Source organism: Petaurus breviceps, unplaced genomic scaffold (genome assembly GCF_028583685.1).
Source record: "Petaurus breviceps papuanus isolate PSGF00001 unplaced genomic scaffold, PetGlider_PUasm1.0 175, whole genome shotgun sequence".
Taxonomy (NCBI): domain Eukaryota; kingdom Metazoa; phylum Chordata; class Mammalia; order Diprotodontia; family Petauridae; genus Petaurus; species Petaurus breviceps.
Window position 1 is genome coordinate 50,483,144 of NW_027185764.1, and position 22,185 is coordinate 50,505,328.

At 37.9% G+C, this 22,185-nt stretch overlaps 1 protein-coding gene across 6 annotated transcripts in view; it reads right to left on the reverse strand.

Annotated features, from left to right (window-relative positions):
- Positions 1–22,185, reverse strand: part of SKIC3 (SKI3 subunit of superkiller complex) — a 122,893-nt gene that overhangs the window by 18,440 nt on the left and 82,268 nt on the right. For all 6 annotated transcript variants that reach the window (XM_069085129.1, XM_069085128.1, XM_069085124.1 and 3 more), the window contains 5 exons: positions 17,858–18,079; positions 16,186–16,258; positions 11,735–11,788; positions 11,439–11,547; positions 2,161–2,289 (listed from right to left, as the gene is read on the reverse strand). In XM_069085129.1, coding sequence (XP_068941230.1) covers positions 2,161–2,289; positions 11,439–11,547; positions 11,735–11,788; positions 16,186–16,258; positions 17,858–18,079 — 587 coding nt within the window. The remainder of the gene's footprint in view (positions 1–2,160; positions 2,290–11,438; positions 11,548–11,734; positions 11,789–16,185; positions 16,259–17,857; positions 18,080–22,185) is intronic.

Genomic DNA, 22,185 nt, shown 5'->3' on the forward strand with positions numbered 1-22,185 from the left:
ACATAAAACTACACCATAACTTTTGCAAACTGCTGAACCCATAAAAAAACTGAAAGGAAATACAGTTGAATAGTGGAAAACTACCCCTCCCTATCCTGCCTCCCCAGCATACTGGAAGTTCCTTTAGGAGAGAGATTGTTTAATTTTTTTGTCTGAATGCCTAAAATATAGTAAGGATTTAAATGTTTGTTGAACTGAATCACATTAAAATCTATTTAAAATCTGGAGGGACGGCCAGTGAGACAGCTGAAGTGAACAATGAGTATCTGATGATGGCCCTAGTACCAAAGGAGTCCGTCAAACTCCCAATGTTTAGACTTAACTGGCCCCATCATGACTGGGGTTTTCAAAGGCACTTGGGGTTTATACACACTAGACTGAAGCATCTGACTACCCAGTATAAAAACTCCATGATCGCCGATCATCATTCTAGCTAACTGCCTAAGACTCAGTTCTATACACATACAGCCTCACTCCCCCAAATCAGGCCCACGCAAGGAGCAGTGGCTCTGAATCAGAAGGCACATGTTTTCTAACACCAATTATATGAATCAATATGTCCAATAAATTAGTTTGCACACTTTCAACAAAAGTACTGTTAGATCAATTTGAGTGGGTATCTCTCTCTCTCTCTCTCTCTCTCTTTCTCTCTATTTGGGGAATCCTTTGTTCTTATTATGGTTAATGAAACAGCTAGGGAGGAAAGAACCACTAATACTGAAAGAGTCATTAGACAGGATAAAGAACACAACAGATTCATATTACAACAGTGATTTGGATAAAGAACATGAAAGGCTCAATGATTTCATCAGTGTGGGGAATTCAGTATAGAAACTCCCTCTACCAAGAGACTAAAATATGTGTATGACTTAATAGGTAAACCCTAGGAAGTTACCTGAGGCATGAAGCGGTTAGAGGACTTGTGCAGGATGACACAGTTAATAAATGCCACAGGTAGGATCTGAACTCAGGTCTCTCTCAGTGAAAAAGCCATAGTGTTCTATACACTACATCACAGCTGTCCTGGCTCCACCTTTCTTCCATATAATAGTATCTGAGTCATTGTCCACTGATTAATACTGAATTGCTAAGAGTTTCCAGTATATATTTGAGAACTCAGATATTCCTAAAAATTTCATCTGAAAATCAGCCAACTGAGTTGTTACAATCCCATAATAAATGGTATACATTTTTTAATGTAAGCAATCAGAAGTATGGGAAAAAAAATCAAAGTTCTACTATTAAAGACACTTGAAGTTATATTGTACTAAGTAGATAAATTAATATTTAATTTATCAAATAAATGAAAAAACCAACAACCATATAACTTATTTTCGGTGTTTTTTAATTGTTCATTTGTCTTTTTTGTTTTGTCAAGTATTACATTCTTCTCTAAAGACAAACATTAAAGTGTCATCAAGGGAGCTGCCTGTAATCAGTTGGCTATTACTAACAGACAAGAAGAAATAGAAAATGACAGAAGGTTGACATCGACCAACAAATTATAGATAACCTAGAGATAAGAGGAAAACTACTGTCTAAGTAAAAACCAGAGTAATTCATTTCTGATGCTAAAAGTTTTTAAAATAAAAAACAAAAAACAAAACCAAGGGTCTATCATGTTTATCAGACAGAAGGATTTAAAGTATCAAAACATGAGGAAAAGAATTTTGATGCCTCTACCATTTATGAATTTCTCTCAGTACATTATTAACTACATTTGTTTAGATCAACTAGATAAAACCTCCAGAAAGGGCAAAAAAAATAAATAAATAAACTGGTGTTTGGGCTGGTTCCACATAATTTTAGCTGATAAAGTTTCCCCTTTTTTATTCTGATGATTCTCAATAAGTTTGCTAATTTCCACCACCCAAAATACGACCTATCAAATTACTAAGACCTTTATTTTGGTCATATTATAATGGGTAGAATAAAATTTTAAATTTAATGTTTCCTAAAATAGACAGATCTGTTGATTTTTAAGTGTTATAAGTTAGACATCAAACAATTATTATAACTAACACTCCTTAAGAAATGCATTTACATAATAAAATGTTCCAAAATTAATATTTATTTTGTTGCACTTGAACGCCTAGAATTCAATACTAAGCTCAATCTAAAAGTTTTAACTAAAAAGTTAATAAAAGTTTTTTCACTTACCTGTAGCAGAAACAGTGGCTAACAGTGCTAGATCTAGCTCCGTCCTCCTTGGCTTCGTGTTATTTAAGAGAGCCAAAGTGTTGTCAGCATAACAGGCTGCCATTAGGCCTGCCCAGACAGCAGGATCATCTAAAAAGAGAAACCATAATAAAGCATAGACTTCATTAATATGCCAATATTCTCCACAAAGAACTGCTAAAAGGCACTGTATCTATATGCTGAGTGAAGAGTTCAATGACTTAAAGAAGAATTCAGTGACTTGAAGGAATTTTGACTAATCAAGGTCACAATGTTAACAAAAATCAAAAGGAAACTCATCACAGCACTTATCTCTCAAGATTTACTAGTAATTTATTCATCCATTCCTACCCAAAAAATGAAAACACTTTTAAAAGCTCTTCTGTAAGTTTCTATTTATAGGTAGTTTGTTTAGATAATCTGATTAAAGCACCATACTAATGAGGCCAAAGTCAAGCTCAAGGTATCAAATGAGTCAAGTAGCTTTTATCTATTTCCTGACTATCACCCCTAATTCTTTTTTATTTGAGGGGGGAAGGCAAGAGAACTGGGGTTAAGTGACTTGCCCAAGGTCACAGCTAGTAAGAGTGTCAAGTGTCTGAAGCAGGATTTGAACTCAGGTCCACCTGACTGCAGGGCCGGTGCTCTATGCACTGCACCACCAAGCTGCCCCTGTCACCCCTAATTCTAGCCAGCTGTCCTACAGATCCATACTTACATAATTAGATCATTAAAAAAAAACAGTGTGGGGGCATCGAGGAGGACCTGAGTTCAAATCCAGCCTCAGATACTTGACACACTTATTAGCTGTGTGACCTTGGGCAAGTCACTTAACCCCAATTGCCTTGCCTTCCCCACTCCCCCCCACCCCCCCAAAAAATCAGTGTGGATAGCTCAACAAAAATTAACCACCTTTACTGGGAAAATAAAGCACAAAACTTAACTATAATCACTCAGTGGCAATATCCTCAAATATGAATTAGTGACTCAATTCCACAAATACTGATTAAGTACTTTCTACAAGCCCTGGCACTGTGCAAGGCCAAGTCCTGGATACAATGACAGTAATAAGGAGAAACATCCTACTAAGGAAGTGCAGTGTAATGGACAGGTCACCAGAGCCGAAATGAACTTCACACAATTCATAGCTGTGTGACCCTATGCAAGTCACTTAACTTCTCTCTGCCTCAGTTTTCCCAACTAAGATTATGGGTTTTAGACTCAGTGGCCTCTCAGGTCCTCTCCAGTTCTAAATCTATGATCCTAAGATTCAGTTCTACCCACTTATTTTACAGCTGAAGAAAATGAAACCCAGAAGAGGCCAAATCAGCTAGTTCACTAGTATTAATGAGAGCCTGCTTTGTGCCAGGCATGGTACGGAGTGCTGGAGAAAGTTCATACAAGTATCAAGTTCCCCATCATTTCCTGCCTGAACATTCTCCTGGACTTCCTCATGGTCTCTTCATCATCCTGAGAAGCTCTGAAGCTCATGCCCCTTTAGTGTGGTTGTGGAGAGGGTGGGAGGAAAACACTGGCGAGCTCCTCCCTTATCCCCATTTAAAGAGGGCACCAAGGGCAACCATTTCATTATTTCAAAACTGGCTGACCTGCCCTAACCACTGACACTGATTTTTTCAGCTTCTTTTCAAAGGCTGGTTTCCCCCATTAGGTTGTAAAGCTCCTTGAGAACAGGGACTGTCTTTTGCCTTCTCTGTATCCCTAGTGATAGAAAAGAAGCACTTAATAGAAATTTACTGACTATTACTATCAAATGACAAAAGTAAGATTTGAACCCAGGTCCTTTGACTCTAGATACTCCAGATGCTCTTTCTACCTGGGCTAAGCCTTGAAGAAAGCTAGAAATTATAAGATGCAGAGGTGAAAATAAAGTATATTTTAGGTATAGGAGACTGCCTATGCAAAGGCCATTCCTCATTCTTCCCTCTGTGTTATAATGGCTGAATGTGAGAGCTTCCATGTTATTAGAAAGAAAAGCCTATGTAATAATATCTAATGTATCTACCCCTCATCAACAGTCTAAGATTCACATCTGCTTGACTTTTCTACAAGCAGGAGTCTTTGCTAATCAATCTTGTGCAGGTAAAAAATCCTGTTTTGAGAAACGTTAATTGCAATGAAATTCCAAACATCAAGCAACATGGGCTACATCCAAATTCCTGTACAACCAAAGAATTCTGGGATCTCCTTGAAATTTATTACATAAATAACAAATGGATCCAACCATTTTTCATTTTATAATTCATTTCAACCCTTCAACAACTAAAATAAATTTGTCGCACTATATTTTTTGTCACACCAAACAATTTGTCATACTGACAATTTAAAAATCTAAACTAAGGGACACAGGTTAAAGTATTTTTTAAAAAATCTTTTGGATGCCAAGAGTTTTTTGTCAAATATTTCTAGTAAGTACATTCTCATCCAACATCCTCAAGTGTCTGACATCTACATGTACTAGACTTTAATTTAAGGAGTGTTGTTGCAAATGGTAAGTAAACTATTCATTTTGTGCAGATCAAATCTTGTTCTAAGAAATACCAAGTACAATGGAAAGTTCTGAATACCAAGTCAGTCACATACAACATATATCATTTAGCAAAATGGGCTACATGCAAATTTCAGTATTACCAAATGATTCAGACAGTTCATTTAAGTCTAATGTAAATAATAACACTTGAACCATAAAAATTACTGAAAATGTCGATACTATTAAAATTAAGCTAAAAAGAACTGCTCTCCATGTTCTAAACATCATTCATTCTTCAGATCACAAGATGTCTATAAACTGTCACCTTGTTCATTTTAAATGCCTATATACATTTCTGCAACTGAAGCAAAAATCCCTTAAAAACCTAAAAGAGGGTCATATGCTAATTTCAGGAGGCATGGCAGCAGATAAGAAAGTGGGAAAAAATCTACCTATACCTAAAGTTAAATTGGGATAAGCAGGAGAGGAGTGGTAGCAGTGAAAAAATTAGAGGAAGTCAACAACCAAAGGCTTAGAGGGATCTTCTGTAGTTTAGATTACATAACACTCTCTAAAATATAACTCAGATCAATCAAGCAATGAAATAATTCTACAAGCATTTATTAAGCACCTATGTGCCAGCCATTGTACTAGAGGCAGGTATACAAATAAAAGAATGAAATAATCCCTATAATGAAATGAGAATGAGAAATGAGAATGAGAAAATTTCAGTGAGAAAGACAACAAATACCTGTGTATATGTTCAGAATAAAAAAAAAACACAAAAAAGTTAAATACAAGGTAGTTTGGAAGGGAGAAAATTAGCAGTTGGGGGATCGGAAGAGATTTCATATTGTCCTTATCTATTATCTTGAAGGGCAACAGCAATTCTATGTGGTAAAGATGCAAAAGGAATACATTCCTGATCTGGGGAACAGCCAGAGGCAGAGACAAGAAGGAACAAGACCTTACTGTGGTCCAAGAATTACACAACTATTATATCACAACAACCCTATGAGGTAGGTGCTATTAAAGAGATAGGAGAAGTATCTCATGTAAGGAACAGGTAGAAGAGACAGTTCAGTGGCATCATAGTGTTAGAAGGAAGTGATATCCAATGAGGCTGGAAAATTAAGTTGGTCAGGTTTTGTAAGGCTTTAAAAACTTGAGGAATTATATTTTATCCTAATGCAAGAGGAAGTCCCTAGGGCTGATTGAAGACAGTCATGATCAGATCTGAACTTAAGGAAAATTCCTTTAGCAGCAGTGTCTAGAAAGGTGACAAAACAGACTTTATCTGATAAGTCAGAAGCACAGCCAGAAAATGAATGAAGTTGCCAAGAGAGAAAAAGAGTGTAGCGAGAAAAGAGAAGAGAGCCTAGGATTGAACCTGAGGGAACACCCAGTTAGGAGGCATAATGAGCCAGCAAAGGAGGCTAAAATTATAAGAGCACTTGAGGGAGGGGCAGAGGGAGAGAAGGAGGAAAGGGATGAACCAGGAGAGATGAGCATCACAAAAATCCAGAGAGAAGAGAATAATTATAGAAGAAGGTGCTCAAATGTAGCAGGGTGGTCAAGAAGGTTAAGGACTGAGAAAAGACTATGATGAGACTTGACAATTAAAGATCACCGAACACAGTGATCACTTTGGACAAAGAAGTTTTTAATTAAGTGTTGAGGTTAGAAGCCAGATTGCAAAGAGTTAAGGAGAGGAAAGAATGTGGAAGCAATGAGTGTGGGCAATGTTTTTTCTAGGAGGTTTAGTAACAAACAGTGGAGAGCTATTTGATGATAGCTTGAGAGGATGGTAGAGTTTAGTGAAGGCTTTTTTAGTGAAGGATGAGGGGAGGTGGGTACATTTGAATAGGAAAGGAACAGTACAAAGCAAGAGATTAAAGACTGGGGAAGAGGTGGGAGGATGACTGAGGGGACATCTGATGGAGAAGATGGGAGAGGAAAGAATCAAAGGCATATGGTGAAGGACTGGCCTTGGCAAAGAAAAGAGCCATCTTACTGACAGAGACTAGAGAAAGGGAAGGACTGAAGAGGGGGGAAGGGATGATACCAAAAATTTTGATATGAGACATGGAAAAGAGACAGCTAATGGAAAATGGCCTCAATTTTTTCAGCAAAATAAAAGTAAAAGTCCTCAGTTGAAAGGATGTGAGACTTTTGAGGAGAAAGGAAAGCATCTGGAATTATATTTGTAATGAATGAGATAAGGAATCAATTGAGGAGGAATAGAAGGATTGCAGCAAGGTGGCAGAGCAGAAGGAGAGCTAGGCCCAGAATCAGGAAGACCTGAATTCAAATTTGGTATCAGACACTTACTGTGTGACCCTGGGCAAGTTATTTAATCTCTATTTGCCTTAGTTTCCTCAACCACAATAATAATAATAATAATAATAATAATAACAGTACCTATCTCTCAGGGTTGCTATGAAGATCAAATGAGATATTTGAAAAGTGCCTGGCACACAGCAGGTGGCATATAAATGTTAACCTCCTTCCCTCTCTTTGCTGCAGTGAGGACCCTGTTGAGGTAAACTAACAAACTAGTGTACCCACTAAGTCAGTCTGGGGATTTCTGGCTCCATTCAGCAGCAGATAAGTAGGAAGAGAGGAGATGGACAGCAGGAGTAACCCAGGCTATATACTGTGTATACGCTTACTTTGTAGATACTCAACTCTGGCATCTAGCCCCTCTGTATCCACACAGCCACAGCCCTAAACCAGGCATTTGTCACCTCTAACAACCACCACAGTGGACTCTTAATCGCTCTCCCTGCCTCAAGTCACTTTCCTCATCAACCCTCCACACCACTGCCAAAGTGATTTTCCTAACACAAAGATCTGACCGTGTCAGTCTCCCACTTAATAAACTCCAGTGGCTCCCTTCTACCTCTTATTACTGTTGAATCATTTCAGTCATATCCAACTTTCCCTGACCCCATTATGGGTTTTTCTTGGCAAAGATATTGGAGTGGTTTGCCATTTCTGCTCCAGCTCATTTTACGCATGGGGAAACTGAGGCAAACAGACTTGCCCTGGGTCACACAGCTACCGTGTTTCCCCGATAATAAGACCTATCCCGAAAATAAGCCCTCCCCTTACTGTGTAAGATTCCTCTAAAATAAGCCCTCCCCCGAAAATAAGCCCTATTGAGATTGCTACTGTAGTGAAGGTGATCCCCTGCGCTACATGCTACATTACGGTACCCTCTGTATGCACCATCCCCCCCCCGGGTGAAACGCACGCCGCGCTCCGAGCTGCATCAAATCAGAGCTGCAGCAGTGAGCGCGTCATCCTGTTCTTCCCCAGTGATTTGCTTATTGAATAAAGGTACATTTTTTTGTTCACATTTACCTGTTTATTAAAATTGCTGTCAATGTTCATTAAAATAAGCCCTCTGGTGTTTTTCTGTCCAAAAAATTAATAAGACAGTGTCTTATTATTGGGGAAACACGGTAGTAAGTGTCGGAGGCCAGATTTGAACTCAGTTCCTCCTGACTCTGGGGCCAGGGCTCTATCTACTGTGCCACCTAGCCACCACCTTCTGCTTTTAGAGTCAAATAAAATATGAGCTCCTCTTTTTAGTTTTTAAAGTACATCACAACTTTGCTTCACACTACTTAATTGTACAGCCATTACTCTATGGTCCAGTCACAATGTCCTTATTAATGTTGCTGACACACAACATCTCCCACTTCCAGGCCTCGGCCATGGTTTTCACCTACAGCACTCACACCTTACCTCCACTGCTCCCAGTTCCCTTCTTCCTTCAAAACTGCACAAGCAATACCTTCACAATGAAGTTTTTCAATCACAAAGCTGCTCATGATTTCCCCTCTCCTACACACCTAACTGCCTTATATTTACTTTGTTTCCAGTGTATTTTATTATATATACATATTGTATGCCCTGATAAAATGTAAGCTCCTTGAGGTAAAGGGCTGCTTCATGTTTATCTTCGTCTCTCCGACAGACAGAACAGTGACTATCATACACCAAGGACTTGCCTACTGAATGACTAATTGACTTGAGATTTAACCCTAGATTCTCCACTTCCATATCCAGGCCTCCTTTCCATTGCACTTCTCTGGACAGTGAGTACAGTTAGAATGTGAACACGCTGCTGGGAAGGCAGTGTGAGGATGAGAAGACAGGGGCTCACACTCCACCTGAGACATGTGACTAGCAGGGTGAGCAGGAAAGTCGCCTCACTGCCCTGGAGCTCAACTTCCTTGTCTGTAAACACCAAGGCTGGCTTATGGGGCCCCTGAGAGGCCCTCAGTGAAGGCCGCACGTTCTCAGAGAACACGAAGGAAAAGAGCAATTCTTGGGAGCTCCGGAACCCGACAAAGCAATACATTTTCCTGACAATTCCTTTGGAAAACTTCTGTTACATGTTCCAGATGAGGCCCACGGCCGCGGCTGTACACACCTGCTCTAGATAATCACCCACATAGTCCTAAAATTTCTAAAAGTGGAAATGATAACTCTTACTACTTAAGTGACTAGAATATTTGTAACTGACTTCATTTCAGCACAAACATCGGCCTCCTCAGATTTATCTGTCTTGTTTTCTACAGAAAATAGCGAAATTTACCCTAGTCAAAAGAAGACTAACCATGGTGAATTTGTCATTATTTTAAAAAAAGAAAAAGGGAACATGAATCAATTACACTGCTCTAAACTATTCAAGAGATAACAATCCAGTGTGTGGATTATTCAGGCCCTCTCTCTTCTACTGGCAGCCTATTCTTGGAGGGTTTATCACTCAAAAACAAGGAAGCAGCAAGGCAAAAAGGGCTCTCCTGAGTAATGGTGCTTCCACACACAGCTATGCCATGACCATGTTCTTTATGAAGATGAGTGACAGGGCCAGAATGATGCATAGTATACATATGGAGAAAGAGTGGAGAGAACAGACATCACATGAACCTCATTTTTAGCTAAACTGAATAAGAAGAGGGGTCCACACACATATTTGCTACAGAACTGAATTCAACATGGAAATAGGTGGAAGCAAAGAGAATGAAAAGGGGAGACAAAGTTTTAAGAAGGAATGTAAGACTTAAAAGGGATCAGCTATAAGAAAAACAAATTCAATGGGATAGTGCCATGTGCTCAAAGATAAAAACATGAAAAAAATCTCAGAAAGGCTGCATACTGGCTTGAGTGTAAAGGAGAAATAGTACTATGAAAGGTCAAGGAGATAAATCCTGGTCAGGATCAACAATGGCAGCAGTATAAAGAAAGGTAGGTAGGCTAATGCTGGACTCTGAAAAAAAAGGGAAGTGAATTATGGTGGAAGGAGGGAGAAAAAAGAATTGAAAAGTATCACTTAAAGTTACAAGTCTCTTGTAACTGATGGCAAGAGGCCCTTGGCTTCCGGGGCTCTTTACTCCCCCCAGATACCCTACAGCTCCCACATGGGGTTTGTACCCCTCAGTACTGATACTCTGAAAGAGCCTCATACTCCAGGCCACAGTGAGGGCAGGCCTTCTCACAGATGGGGTCAGGGATGCTGGCCTTCCAAGGTAACATGCATAGAGCACTTCAGTTCTACAAGGCACGCCTGAGGTATGGGGGTAGCTGATCATTTCTAGACAGAGAAGCTTCCATTGTAACAAAGAAAACCAGTTCTGCAAACCTACTGCCACAACCATACCTGGAAGTGTAAGCAGTGTTGGCACCAAGAGTACTCCGTGTCTTCAAGAAAAAAAGGCAGTGGGTTTCTTCATCTCTTTTCTTGGGGGGAAGAGGGAAACCTGAATGGTCATTATTGGTCACTAGAGACAGCTGTTGGCCCACTGGATAGGAAGCTGGTGCTGGAGTCAGGAAGACCCAAGTTCAAATCCAGCCTTGGGCATTTACCAGCTGTGTGACTCTAAGCAAATCACTTAATGGCTGTCTTCCTGAGTTTCCTCAATTGTAAACTGAAGATGGTACCTACATCACAGGGTTGTGATGAGGATCAAATGAGACACTAATTGTAAAGTGTCTAGCACGTGCCTGGCACATAGTAAGTACTTAATAAATGCTTGCCGCTTTCCCATTATAACTGCAATGGTCTGGCTCTATGATAGCGTTCTTTTATAACAACATGATGCAGTAAAAGAACACTGGTCACATGATTGTGATTAAGTGATTGCATCTGACCACACTGGGGCTTAGTTTCCTCACCTGTAAAACAAGGATGTGGGATGAGAAGATTCCTTCTACTCCTCTAACACATTTCCTGTGAGACTGCTGGTGCCCATCGGCACAAACAACAAGCTCTCTTGGACCTTTACATCATCATCACTAACAGGACCGTACAAACAGGACATGCCTGGTAAAACTTTTTTTTTAAACCAAAATGATAATCTTTTCCTTCAAAGAGCTAACACCCCCCCCCCCGTTATGAGTAAACACATATACAGAAAACAACTTAATATCTATAATGAAACCTCATTAATTTAAACTCCTAGAATAGAAAGGGGAGAAACAGCTCATCTGATTTACAGTTATTCTGTGTACTCAACTGCAGTACTTTAAAAATAAAATTCACTTTTCAGTAACTGCTAACAAAGTATATATCTAAGTACAGGTTCTAGTAAGTCTGTTTTAATGAAGAGATAAAAACTTTTAGTTATCAGTACATTTGCATATAAACAAATAATATGCTAAAATATTAGAGAAAAAATCTCATAAAAATCCTTTGTAATTGTGGACTGTGAATTACTAAAGATGATGTCATGAATTATGTAATTTTTATGTTATTCACCTGGAGATAATAGGACTGCCTTCTGAATGGTCTTTAATGGATCATTTTTTTCATCTTCTGCTGAATTGCTTCCCATTGCCAGCTGATTGACAGCAGTATACAGTAAGGCCTTCCATATAATAAAAAAGAAGTGTTAAATAATCTACTTTTGTAATTGCATGTCTCTCAAAAATTACTACGGCAACATGTTGATGATGTGACATTACCTCTATGTCACATTTCAAAGTCATTTAATTCTCTTACATTACCATGATTTATATCAAGATGGATTTCTTTGCAACAAGGGGAAAACCAACCTTTCCATGATTTGAGTCAAGTATATGAGCCACATTTCCTGCTACAGCTCCACCCTGAAATAGAAAATATTGAACAATTACATTTTGATTTGTTTTTTAAAATTGTTTTATTTACTATGAAATTAATCATCAAATGTAAACATCTCTACAAAAAAAAAAACACCAAGATAATTAAAACACTTTTATATATGAAACTATATTAAATACACAGCTATGTAAAATTTATGAGGATATTAACAAAACTGCTCTATTTATTTAGGTCGTCTTCCATACTTTTTGTTTTCTGTGCATTTTAGGAAAAACAAAGATTTATTGTTAAACCTTTCTGAGGGGCTTATCTACCACTACCTACTCACCTACTATACCCTGGTCCCCTTCTCAATGAGACGTCTTGCCTTGTCACAAATATGCAAAGTTCCAGAAGAACAAAACAATACCTTTTCGTTACTGATTTGAATGAGTTTTTTCTGCTCATCCAACCCCAAAATTTCCGATTTATTCAAGGCAACTCATTATTGTTGCTAGTAACAGACTACTACATTTCTCATTAATTTAAATTGCTATGATGCTAACAGATTTTTTTTATGCCATAATGATTTGTTATCAGTTAAAAGTAACTAGCATATGGAATTATTCTCAATATCCCCATCTCCAACTGCCTATTAGATAGCTTGAATTGGATGTAGCATCTAAAACTCAAAGACCTCCTCTCTCCCTAAATTTCCTATGGCAGTAGAGTATATTTCCATCCTCTCAGTCACTCACACGTGTTATTCTTTCGTTTCTCATCTCCACTTCTGGGTTTTCTCATCCCATACAATTTTTACCCACATCCTCTCATAAAGCGCAAGATCACAGATTTTCAACTGCAAGGGACCTAAGACAGTAGTTCTCCAAAATGCCTGGAATTCTCCACCTCTGCCTCATCTCTGCTTCCTGGTTTCCCTGGCTTCCCTTAAGCCCCAGCTAAAATTCCACCTTTTATAAAAGAGGCCTTTCCTGATCTCCCTTAGTGTTACCTTCCCACAATTTATCCTATATGCTTCTTGTCAGGTACATAGTTATTTGCATTTTAACTCCCCTAATAGACTGTGAGTGCCTTGAAAGCAGGGACTATCTTCTGCCTTTCTTAGTATTCCCAGCACTTAGTAATGTCTAGCACATGGTAAGTGCTTAAAAAATATTTGTGGACTTGATGTGATATTTTCTAATTAAAGTAGATGGAAAAAAATGTTCCCTTATTGATATGAAATGCTCTGTAAAATTATTTATAAAAACTTCAAATTTTAGCTAAACTCATTCCAGTGCTCTTCAAATACCATTTCAATATTATTTCAATTATTAACTCAAAAATTAAATAAATTATAGCACAGAATAGCTTCTAATCTAGATTACATAGGTTAACAATGAATCTAAATAAAGTACTACTACACATCTTTTCAATCAATCACCACAGAAGTTTTTCAGCTGGAGCAGAAGGAAATCTATAGAAAGATACTGCAGGAGTAGTACTTCCTTGAGAAACAACAGAAAAATATGTGCTTCAATTTCCAGCTTCAAATCTATGATCCTATGAAACAGATTCTATATGTGTAGAGAAAGTTTCACATAACCATTTTTCTATTATTTGTGGATTTTTTATTCTTTTCTCATATGTAGACATCAGATGTGCTTTGATACTAATTACCCTTATCAAAGTCTCTAAACAGTTATATTTCATATATCAAAAGTATAGATTGCATCATTAAAATAGGGATAAGATCTCATTATCATTGTCAGTGCTCATATTTCAATATCCTTGGGAGTCCTTTGCAACTAATAATAGGCAAAAAGAGAAAAAGACTTTATTGGATGAATCATAAAACATATGAATCGAAGAATTTGAACTGGAAGGGACCTCAGCAGCCATCTGGCCTAACTCATTCCTGAACAAGAATCCTCCCTACAAAATACCTGACAAGGGATCCTCCAGACTGCCCTTGAAGGCCTCTAGTGAGGACATTACTATGGCAATTAATTCCATTTGGGACCAGTTTTAATTGCCTCTCTTAAATCAAGCCTTAAAAAGTTTCTTTGCATCTTCTACCATTTCCTCTAAACCCTCTTGCACTGACAGACAGCCCTACGAATACTAGAAGCCATCTCTTAGTTGCCCTATACCTGCCCAGTTCTTCTCTTCTCCCGGTTAAGCACCTTCAAACATTCTTTCCACGGGAAGATCTGAAGGTCTTTGACCATCCTTCCATTCTCCCTCTGTACTCGACAGTTCATCAGTGTCCTTTTTTTTTTTTTGGAGGGGGGAAGGCGGGGAAAATTTGGGGTTAAGTGACTTGCCTAAGGTCACACAGTTAGTAAGTGTCAACAATTTGAGGCCCAATTTGAACTCAGTTCCTACTGGGTCAGCACTTTATTCACTGCACCACATAGCTGCCCCTGTCCTTTCTAAAATGTAGTGCTCAGACCAGATAGCAGAGCTGCCCCATTTTCCAAATCAACTTATTTGTATTATGATAAGTATTTGTAGACAAAATGGAGAGATGTGGCCTAGACAACAGTATATGTAGGTAGATTCAGAAACTGGCTGAATGACCAGAACCAAAGAGTAATCATTAATGGATCAGTAACAAAGTGAAAGGACATTTCTACTGGAGTTCCTCAAGGATCTAATCTTAGTCATTGTTCAACATTTTTATCAATGATCTGGATCCACAGGCAGCGCATTTGTCAAATGTGCCAAGGGAATGAAGTTGAGAGGGATGGCTAACCCAGTGGATAACAAAGTCAAGCTCCCAAAAACATCTGAAAAGGCTAAGGATTTAATAAACTGAAACTGAAAAGGCACCATCTTATCATCTTTTACATTTATATAGTGTTTTAAGATTTTCAAAATATTTAACCTATTTTTTTTTATTTGAACCTGAAAACAACCCTGTGAGGCAAGTGCTACTTTTATCTTCATTTTATTTTTATGTTTTTTTTTTTTTTTAAGCAATTGGGGATAAGTAACTTGCTCAAGGTTACATAGTCAAGTGTTTCTGGGTGGGTGCTAAGTGTCTGAGCCCAGATTCAATCCCATGTCATCCCGACTCTGGGGCCGGTGTTCTTACTCGCTGTACTACCTGGCCGCCCCTTATCTTCATTTTAGAGATGAGGAAAAATGAGACTGACCACAGTTACAAGACTTGCCTAGAGTTAACAGAGACAGGAAGTGTCTGAGGCAAGGTTCCAACTCAGACCTTCCTGATTTTAAATCTAGAACTTCAGCCACAAAATCCTACAGTGGGGTTCATAAAATCAACTTCACAAAGACAGCACAACTGTTACATGTATGGATGGGCAAGTTTTATGAAAAAATCAGAGGTGTCTTAGTAGATTAGATGCTTAGTAAGAATCGAAAAGGTTGCCCAGCAACCAAAAAATGTTATCCTCAGGGCGGCTAGGTGGCACAGTGAGTAAGAGTGCCGGCTCTGGAGTTGGGAGGACCCGGGATCAGTTCCGGCCTCAGATATTTAACACCCACACAAAATAACTGGCCATGTAACCTTGGGCAAGTTACTTAACCCCAATTGCTTAAAAAAAAAATGTTATCCTCAACTGCATTAAGATAGGTAATGGTACCCAAGAAGAGAAAGGCTATAGTTCCACTGACTGTACACAACTTTGGGGCAAACATTTGCAGGACTCTATCCAGTTTTGGGTAATCACGTTTTAGGAAGAACTGTGGAAAATAACGAAAATGATAAACTGATTATGGCCATATAAGAATGAACTGAAAGCACTGGGAACATCTGACACATAAAAGAAGACATAATAAAAGCCTTTAAGTATTTTATCAGCTATCACATGGAAGAAAGATTAAATTTGTTCTTGGCTCAAAAGGGCAAAAGTAGGGGCAATGGATAGAATTTGAAAAGAGGTATTTATTTTAGTTCAATATAGGGAGCATTTTCACAATTGCTGAACAATTAGAGACAGCAACGTGGCCCAGTGGATAGAGTACTGGCTCTGGAGTCAGGAGGACCTGAGTTCAAATTCAGCCTCAGACACTTACTAGCTGGGTGACCTTAGGCAAGTCATTTAACCTGTTTGCCTCAGTTTCCTCATCTGTAAAATGACATGGAGAAGGAAATGGAGAACCACTCTGGTATATCTGCCAAGAAAACTCCAAATGGAGTCATGAAGAATCAGACATGACTGAAAATGACTGATCAACAACAACAAAAAGAATGAGTTGTTTTTGCAGAGTGGTTTTCAAATGTAAGTTGGATAAATACATGTTAATGATGTTATAATAGGGATTCTTAGTCAAGTATGGGTTGAACTACATTGAATACTTAGGATCCTTCTACCACTGAGATTCTGTGATAGCTGTTAAACTTACTTTAAAACTGTAACACAATACAATGACATATATTATTTCTCTTTCTGGCAGACTTTAGGAAATAACTTACTTGTGCATTTCGTGGAGTATACTGAGGTACTACTCGGGATAATAGAGACCAAAGGGCAGGGTCTGCTGGGTTACTATAGAAGAAACCAAAAGTAACAAAGTTTAAAATATCTATAACAAAAAGATTTTCAATTTTCACTTCCCTCAGAATTTTAAGCATAAAAAAAATTTTAGGTGAATAAAACTAATTCATGACACATGTTCCTGGATCAATATGAAGTTCCTAGTTTTCAAGAAAAACATAAGCTGTTGTCTGTTGTATGGCTTGTTAATATGGGGTCTGTAATGACTACACTAACCTGTCAGAGTTATACAATAACTAGCCAATCAGAAAGGCTTCTAAAGCCCAAAACTGCTTGACATACCAGTGATCCCTTGTGGAATGAACTCTAGTTGAACTTGGATATGTCTGCAGAGACTGGAGCAACCTTGAACAGTTCAAGGGCAGCCTTCAGCAGCTACAAATTTGGAATTTTCTAAACACCTTACTTTTATTGTCTCTATACACATTTCCATACACACCCCCCAGACCCCACTGAAAATGCGCCTGTCTGAAAACCTCTAGAAGCCATAAATATCTCACCCTTTTCTCCACTCCCCTTTGAGCAGCTAAGATCTCTCTACCTCTCTGCTCTACTTATGCAGACTCTTCTCAGATAAGAAACACGTTTATAATCTCTGATCAGACTCTTTCATTTCAGGTCCTTTTCAGGGTCCAAGGGTGTTTTGCACCTAAGGATCATTTATTAACTGACTCAATAATGTCTCTCTGAAAGTACTATATGATTATCATAAAAGGGGAGAAATAAAGGTGAGAAAACTCCCTCTACCCATGTAATGAAGCAGCTTTTCTACAATTTACAGGCTTATATAGTGACCTGTAGCACAGAACGATTAAGTGACACGTCCATCATCATCACAGTCAGCTTACAAAAGAGAAATAACTGAACCCAGGTCTTCCTGAGCCAAGACTACTTCTCTATCCACTTTACTATATGGTTTCGCTATCTGAGCAATTATTTGTCTTAAATATCACAAAGAGTTTCATATATAAGAAAGTCAGATTTAAGTTACATAGAAAATGGTTATCTGTGAGAAGAAATTGCAAAGAACTAAACTACTAAAGGAAATTATAGTAACTCCAATTTATTGGCTTGGTCGGACTGTAAGTGAAAACGCTTATGTAAGGGCACACTATTATTTTCTCAAATCGGTTTACGTATTTACTGGGGCAGATGGAAGTGTTTGGATCTCTAATTTCATCAGTGTAGGTCCTGCACTAATTCAGACCGACAATTCACCTGTAATTTGTAGTGTCAGTGAGAAGCCTGGGGCACCTCAAAGTTTAGTAACTTGCCCAAGGTTGTCACATTGCCAGACCCTTTTCCTCCAACCTTCTTCTCTCATGAAACAAAAACAAAAACAAAACCATTACAACAAACCTTAATAATCAACCAAAATAAATTCTTACATTTGATATGTTTTGGAAATATATGTCTCATTCTTGGAACTATCACCTCTGTCTGAAGGTGGGAAGCTTTTGTCAACGTTGTAAGCCCTTCACTTAAAAGAGATTAATTTCTACTAACATTTCATAATGGACTTAGCTCATTTTAACATGCTCACTAAGATTTTATACTAAAGTTAACTAGTTCTCAAATATAGATTTTTACCTGTGGACAGCTTTGGACACTTGTCTCTGCACTGACACATTTCGACCTTGTAATGCATAAACAGCTGATGTAATAAGGCACTTCTGATAATTATCATCCTTCTGTTTTACATGCTTAAATAACTCATTAAGTGCTGCTTTTGAGAGAGTGGCATCCTTCATTGCCAGTCCCAGAGCACAGAGTGCTTGAAGACTTTCAGTGGTTGGTTCCTTTAAGATAGAACTGTAAGTTCAGAAAAGAGAAAAAAATAAAACAGGACACTTGTGTACAGTTTCCAGGAAGTTTGACAATTACCTGTCACAGAAACTCTGCCAAAAATCATTTCTACTAAAAACGTCTCACCAGAGCAAGTCCTCTGATTTCTCTGTATAATGAAACTCCTACTATTACATATACAAAAATCTATGTGTTTCATTGATACTTGGTCTTGAGGAGTGGAGGGAAAGACATCTGTTCATCCTTTCTTCCCAGATCAAATTATTTAAAGTACTTAAAAACACTGAGTCAAGGTCTGTGGAATTCTTGAGAAGTTGCTGAAATAATTCTGGCAAAGATGTCTGCCTTCAATAACTATCTTGAAATGCATGACAAAGGATGATAATTTCCTCAATGTAAAATCATCTAATTTCTCATGGCTCCCCAAGAAAACTTTCCATTCAATTAGCACAATGTTGCTGAAACCAAAACTCTGTAATATGAGCTTCAAATTTCAATCATTTCTATTACAATTCCAGTCAACTTTTTTTTTTGACAATGAAATATAAGGCTTAAGGAGAATTTTGGCAATGGACATAAACATCTATGAAATTTTGATTTAGTTTTTTTGAGACGAAAGTAAAAATGGATAGGCAATCTTATTAATATACACAAAGAAAACCTCAGACTCACAGAATTTCTTACTTGAGGGAGCATTACTCCAGACATTTCACTTTACCAATAAAGAAACAGGCCTGAAGAGGTCAGGTAACTTACTCAAGTTTTCCCAACTAGAGAGAGGTAGAAGGAAGCTTAGAACCCAGGCTCCCAAATTCTGGGCCAGTGATCTTTCCATTACACCATGCTTCTGATCTATAAACTTATGATAAAACTTAGGAACAGTCCTGGTAATTACTATGAACTTTGTGCTATACCTGTCTCAAAAGCCTTTCAAAAAGCACTCAGAAGAATTAAATGAAAGCAATTACTATCAATAAATAATGTCACAAAATTATATACCTGTTGACTCAATGTAGTCTTAACAGAGGTATAGAGCCATATGTTTAGTTCTTTGTAGTAATAAGCATTTAATAAATAAGTAATAAATAAGTTCTAATTTACATAAAAATATTCTGGGGAAACAAGCTTATCAGAAAAAAACAAGAGTAAGATAATATGCCTGGAATTTAGATGTATTTAGAAATGTAGCCCAAGCAAGGATATAAATCAGTAATAAACAACATTAATGATCAGACAAGTATGCCAGAAAGACAGAAGAGAATGCAGCAATACAAATTTAAACTCAGTGACAAAGAAGCAAAGCTCATTCTGTATACTGACTCAAAAGGAAAAAAATCATCTTCTATGCAAACAATATTTAGTATCTATACTTTACAAAAGTCTACCTCATCAAACTCAACAAGTATTTATTGAACCGAAAAAATCTCTCACTATTTAGATATTTTAGTCATATACTATTCATTCAACAAAGATGAATTACTATACAATGCTAAAATACAAACTCCTTTGTTAGATGTTAAAGTTACAAAGATGAAGATGACTTCAAGGAGCATACAGTTCTAATTTACTTGTTTATATCTTTGTAAATACCTTCGAAGATTATATTCCACCTCTCCAATTACCCTCCTGACTTCTCCACATCAAAAAGTACCTATTATAAATACAAAGTAAACATTCAAAAGTGACTGTGCCTCCATCAACAGTGTGCCATTCTTGAATTCTCAGTTTGGTAGAAAAGATGCAAGAAACCAACTCTGAAGACGTTTAAAAAAAACACAACTAAAATATAAGATAGACAGGAACTAGATAAAAATTCAGGTCCTAAATCCAGCAGCTTGTAACAGGAATAAAGATCCTGATCATATAGAAAAAGATAAGAATCTCCATCAGAATTCACCAAGGCTGCTTCTTAACCCAATCATATCGCCTATGGCACCCTATCAAATCAGCCTTCAGTGACTCCCACCATACTTCACCTTCATTCCTATAAACAAGCTACTGAAGTGGGTGAATAAAATCAAGCAACTGTTCTGACCAGGTCCACTTCAAATTTATGCTATACAATCTCAACTGGGCTCTCACTGCTGTTGGGCAATCTTACTACACTCCCTTATCAATTCACTATCCCACTTTCCACATGGCTCTTCCAAGTCTTTTCTTCCCTACTCAAGCCTCCCATGGCTCCTCCTCCCCCCCACCTCTCAGATGAGAAACTTGCCTCCTATTTCACAGAAAAAATTCTAGCCATTCACCATGAGCTCCTTCTGCCTTATTTCCTATCATTCAGATACCTTTCTAACATTCTTCTCCTTCACCCTTGTCTCACACAGTGGTAGCCTTACTCCTTACCAAGGCTAAATTCACCACTTGCACAAGCAATTCCATTTCATTCTGTCTCCTCCAACAGAGTACCCTCTCTATCACTTATCTTCAATCTCTCCCTGTTGGACTGGCTTCTTCCCTACTACAAACATGTACACATCTTTCTCATACTCAAAAGAACCTCAATTCTTCCACTGTCATCATCCCATATCTCTTCTGCCCTTTGTGCCTAAATTCCTTGAGAAGGATGTCTACAATACATGCCTCTGCTTTCTCTCCTTGCACTCTCTTCTTAAACCTGTACAATTTAGCTTCCAAACTCATCATTCTGATGACATGGCTTATCTCAAAGTCACTGATGATCTCTCAATTGCCAAATCCAGTGGTCTTTTCTCAATCCTCATTCTTCATGACCTCAATGCAGCCTCTGATATTGCTAATCACTCTCTCCTCTTTAATACTCTCTTCTCTTTAGCTTTCCAGAACACCACCCTCTCCTGTTCTCCTCTCAGATCACCACTTCTCAATCTCTACTACTAGATCCTCATCCAGGTCATGCCCTCTAATCCTAGATGTCTTACAAGGCTCTCTCCTGGGTCCACTTTTCCTCTCCAACTCTTCTACTTAGTAATCTAAGAAAAATAAAACAAAAAAATCCTGCATTTTTTAAACAATTTTTTAATTCCAAATTCTCTTCCAACATCCAGCTTTTCTCCTACCCACTGAGAAAGCAAGCAATGATATTCATTATAAATAGGAAGTCATGCAAAACATATTTCTGTGTTAGCTGTATTATGAAGAAAAAAGAGCAAGAAAAATAAAGTGAAAAATGTTTCGCTGCACTTTAACTAACAGTGTTCATCAGTACTCTCTCTGGAGTTAGATGACATTTTCATCGTGAATCCTTGAGAATCATCATGGATAACTGCATCAATGAGAGTAACTAAGTCATTCACAATTGATTATCATACAATATTGTTATTACTGGTGTGCAATGTTCTCCTGGCTCTGTTCATTCCACTTTGCTTCTGTTCATATAAGTCTTCCCAGGTTTTTCTGAAACCATTCCCTCATCATTTCTTACACAACAATAGTATTCCTTCACAATCATATGCCACAACTTGTTTATCCATTCTCCAAATAAGGGGCATCCTCTTAATTTCCAATTCTTTGCCACCACAAAAAGAGCTGCTATAAATATTTTTGGTACATATAGGTCCTCTCCTTTTTCACTGATTTCTCTGTGATACAGATGTAGTGGTGTTGCTAGGTGAAAGGTAAAAACAGTTTTATAGCCCTTTGGACACAGTTCCAAATTCTCCAGAATACTTGGACCCATTCAGACCATGAACAGTGCATTAGTTCCCCTATTTTTTTTTTTGCATTCCCTCCACTATTTGTCATTTTAGCCAATCTGATAAAAGTGAGATGGTACCTCAAAGTTGTCTGAATTTTCATTTCTCTAATTATTAATGATTTTAGAGAATTTTTTCATGACTATTGATACCTTTTATTTCTTCTTCAGAAAACTATCTTCATATTCTTTTACCATTTCTCAACTGGGAAACGGCTCTAATTTTGTTTGTTTGTTTGTTTTGGGGGTTTTTTTTGGCAAGGCAATTGGGGTTAACTGACTTGCCCAAGGTCACATAGCTAGTAAGTGTGTCAAGTACCTGAGACTGGATTTGAACTCAGGTCTTCCTGACTCCAAGACCAGAGCTCTATTCACTGCACCATCTAGCTGCTGCAAATGGCTCTAATTTTTATAAATTTGATACAGTTCCCTGCAT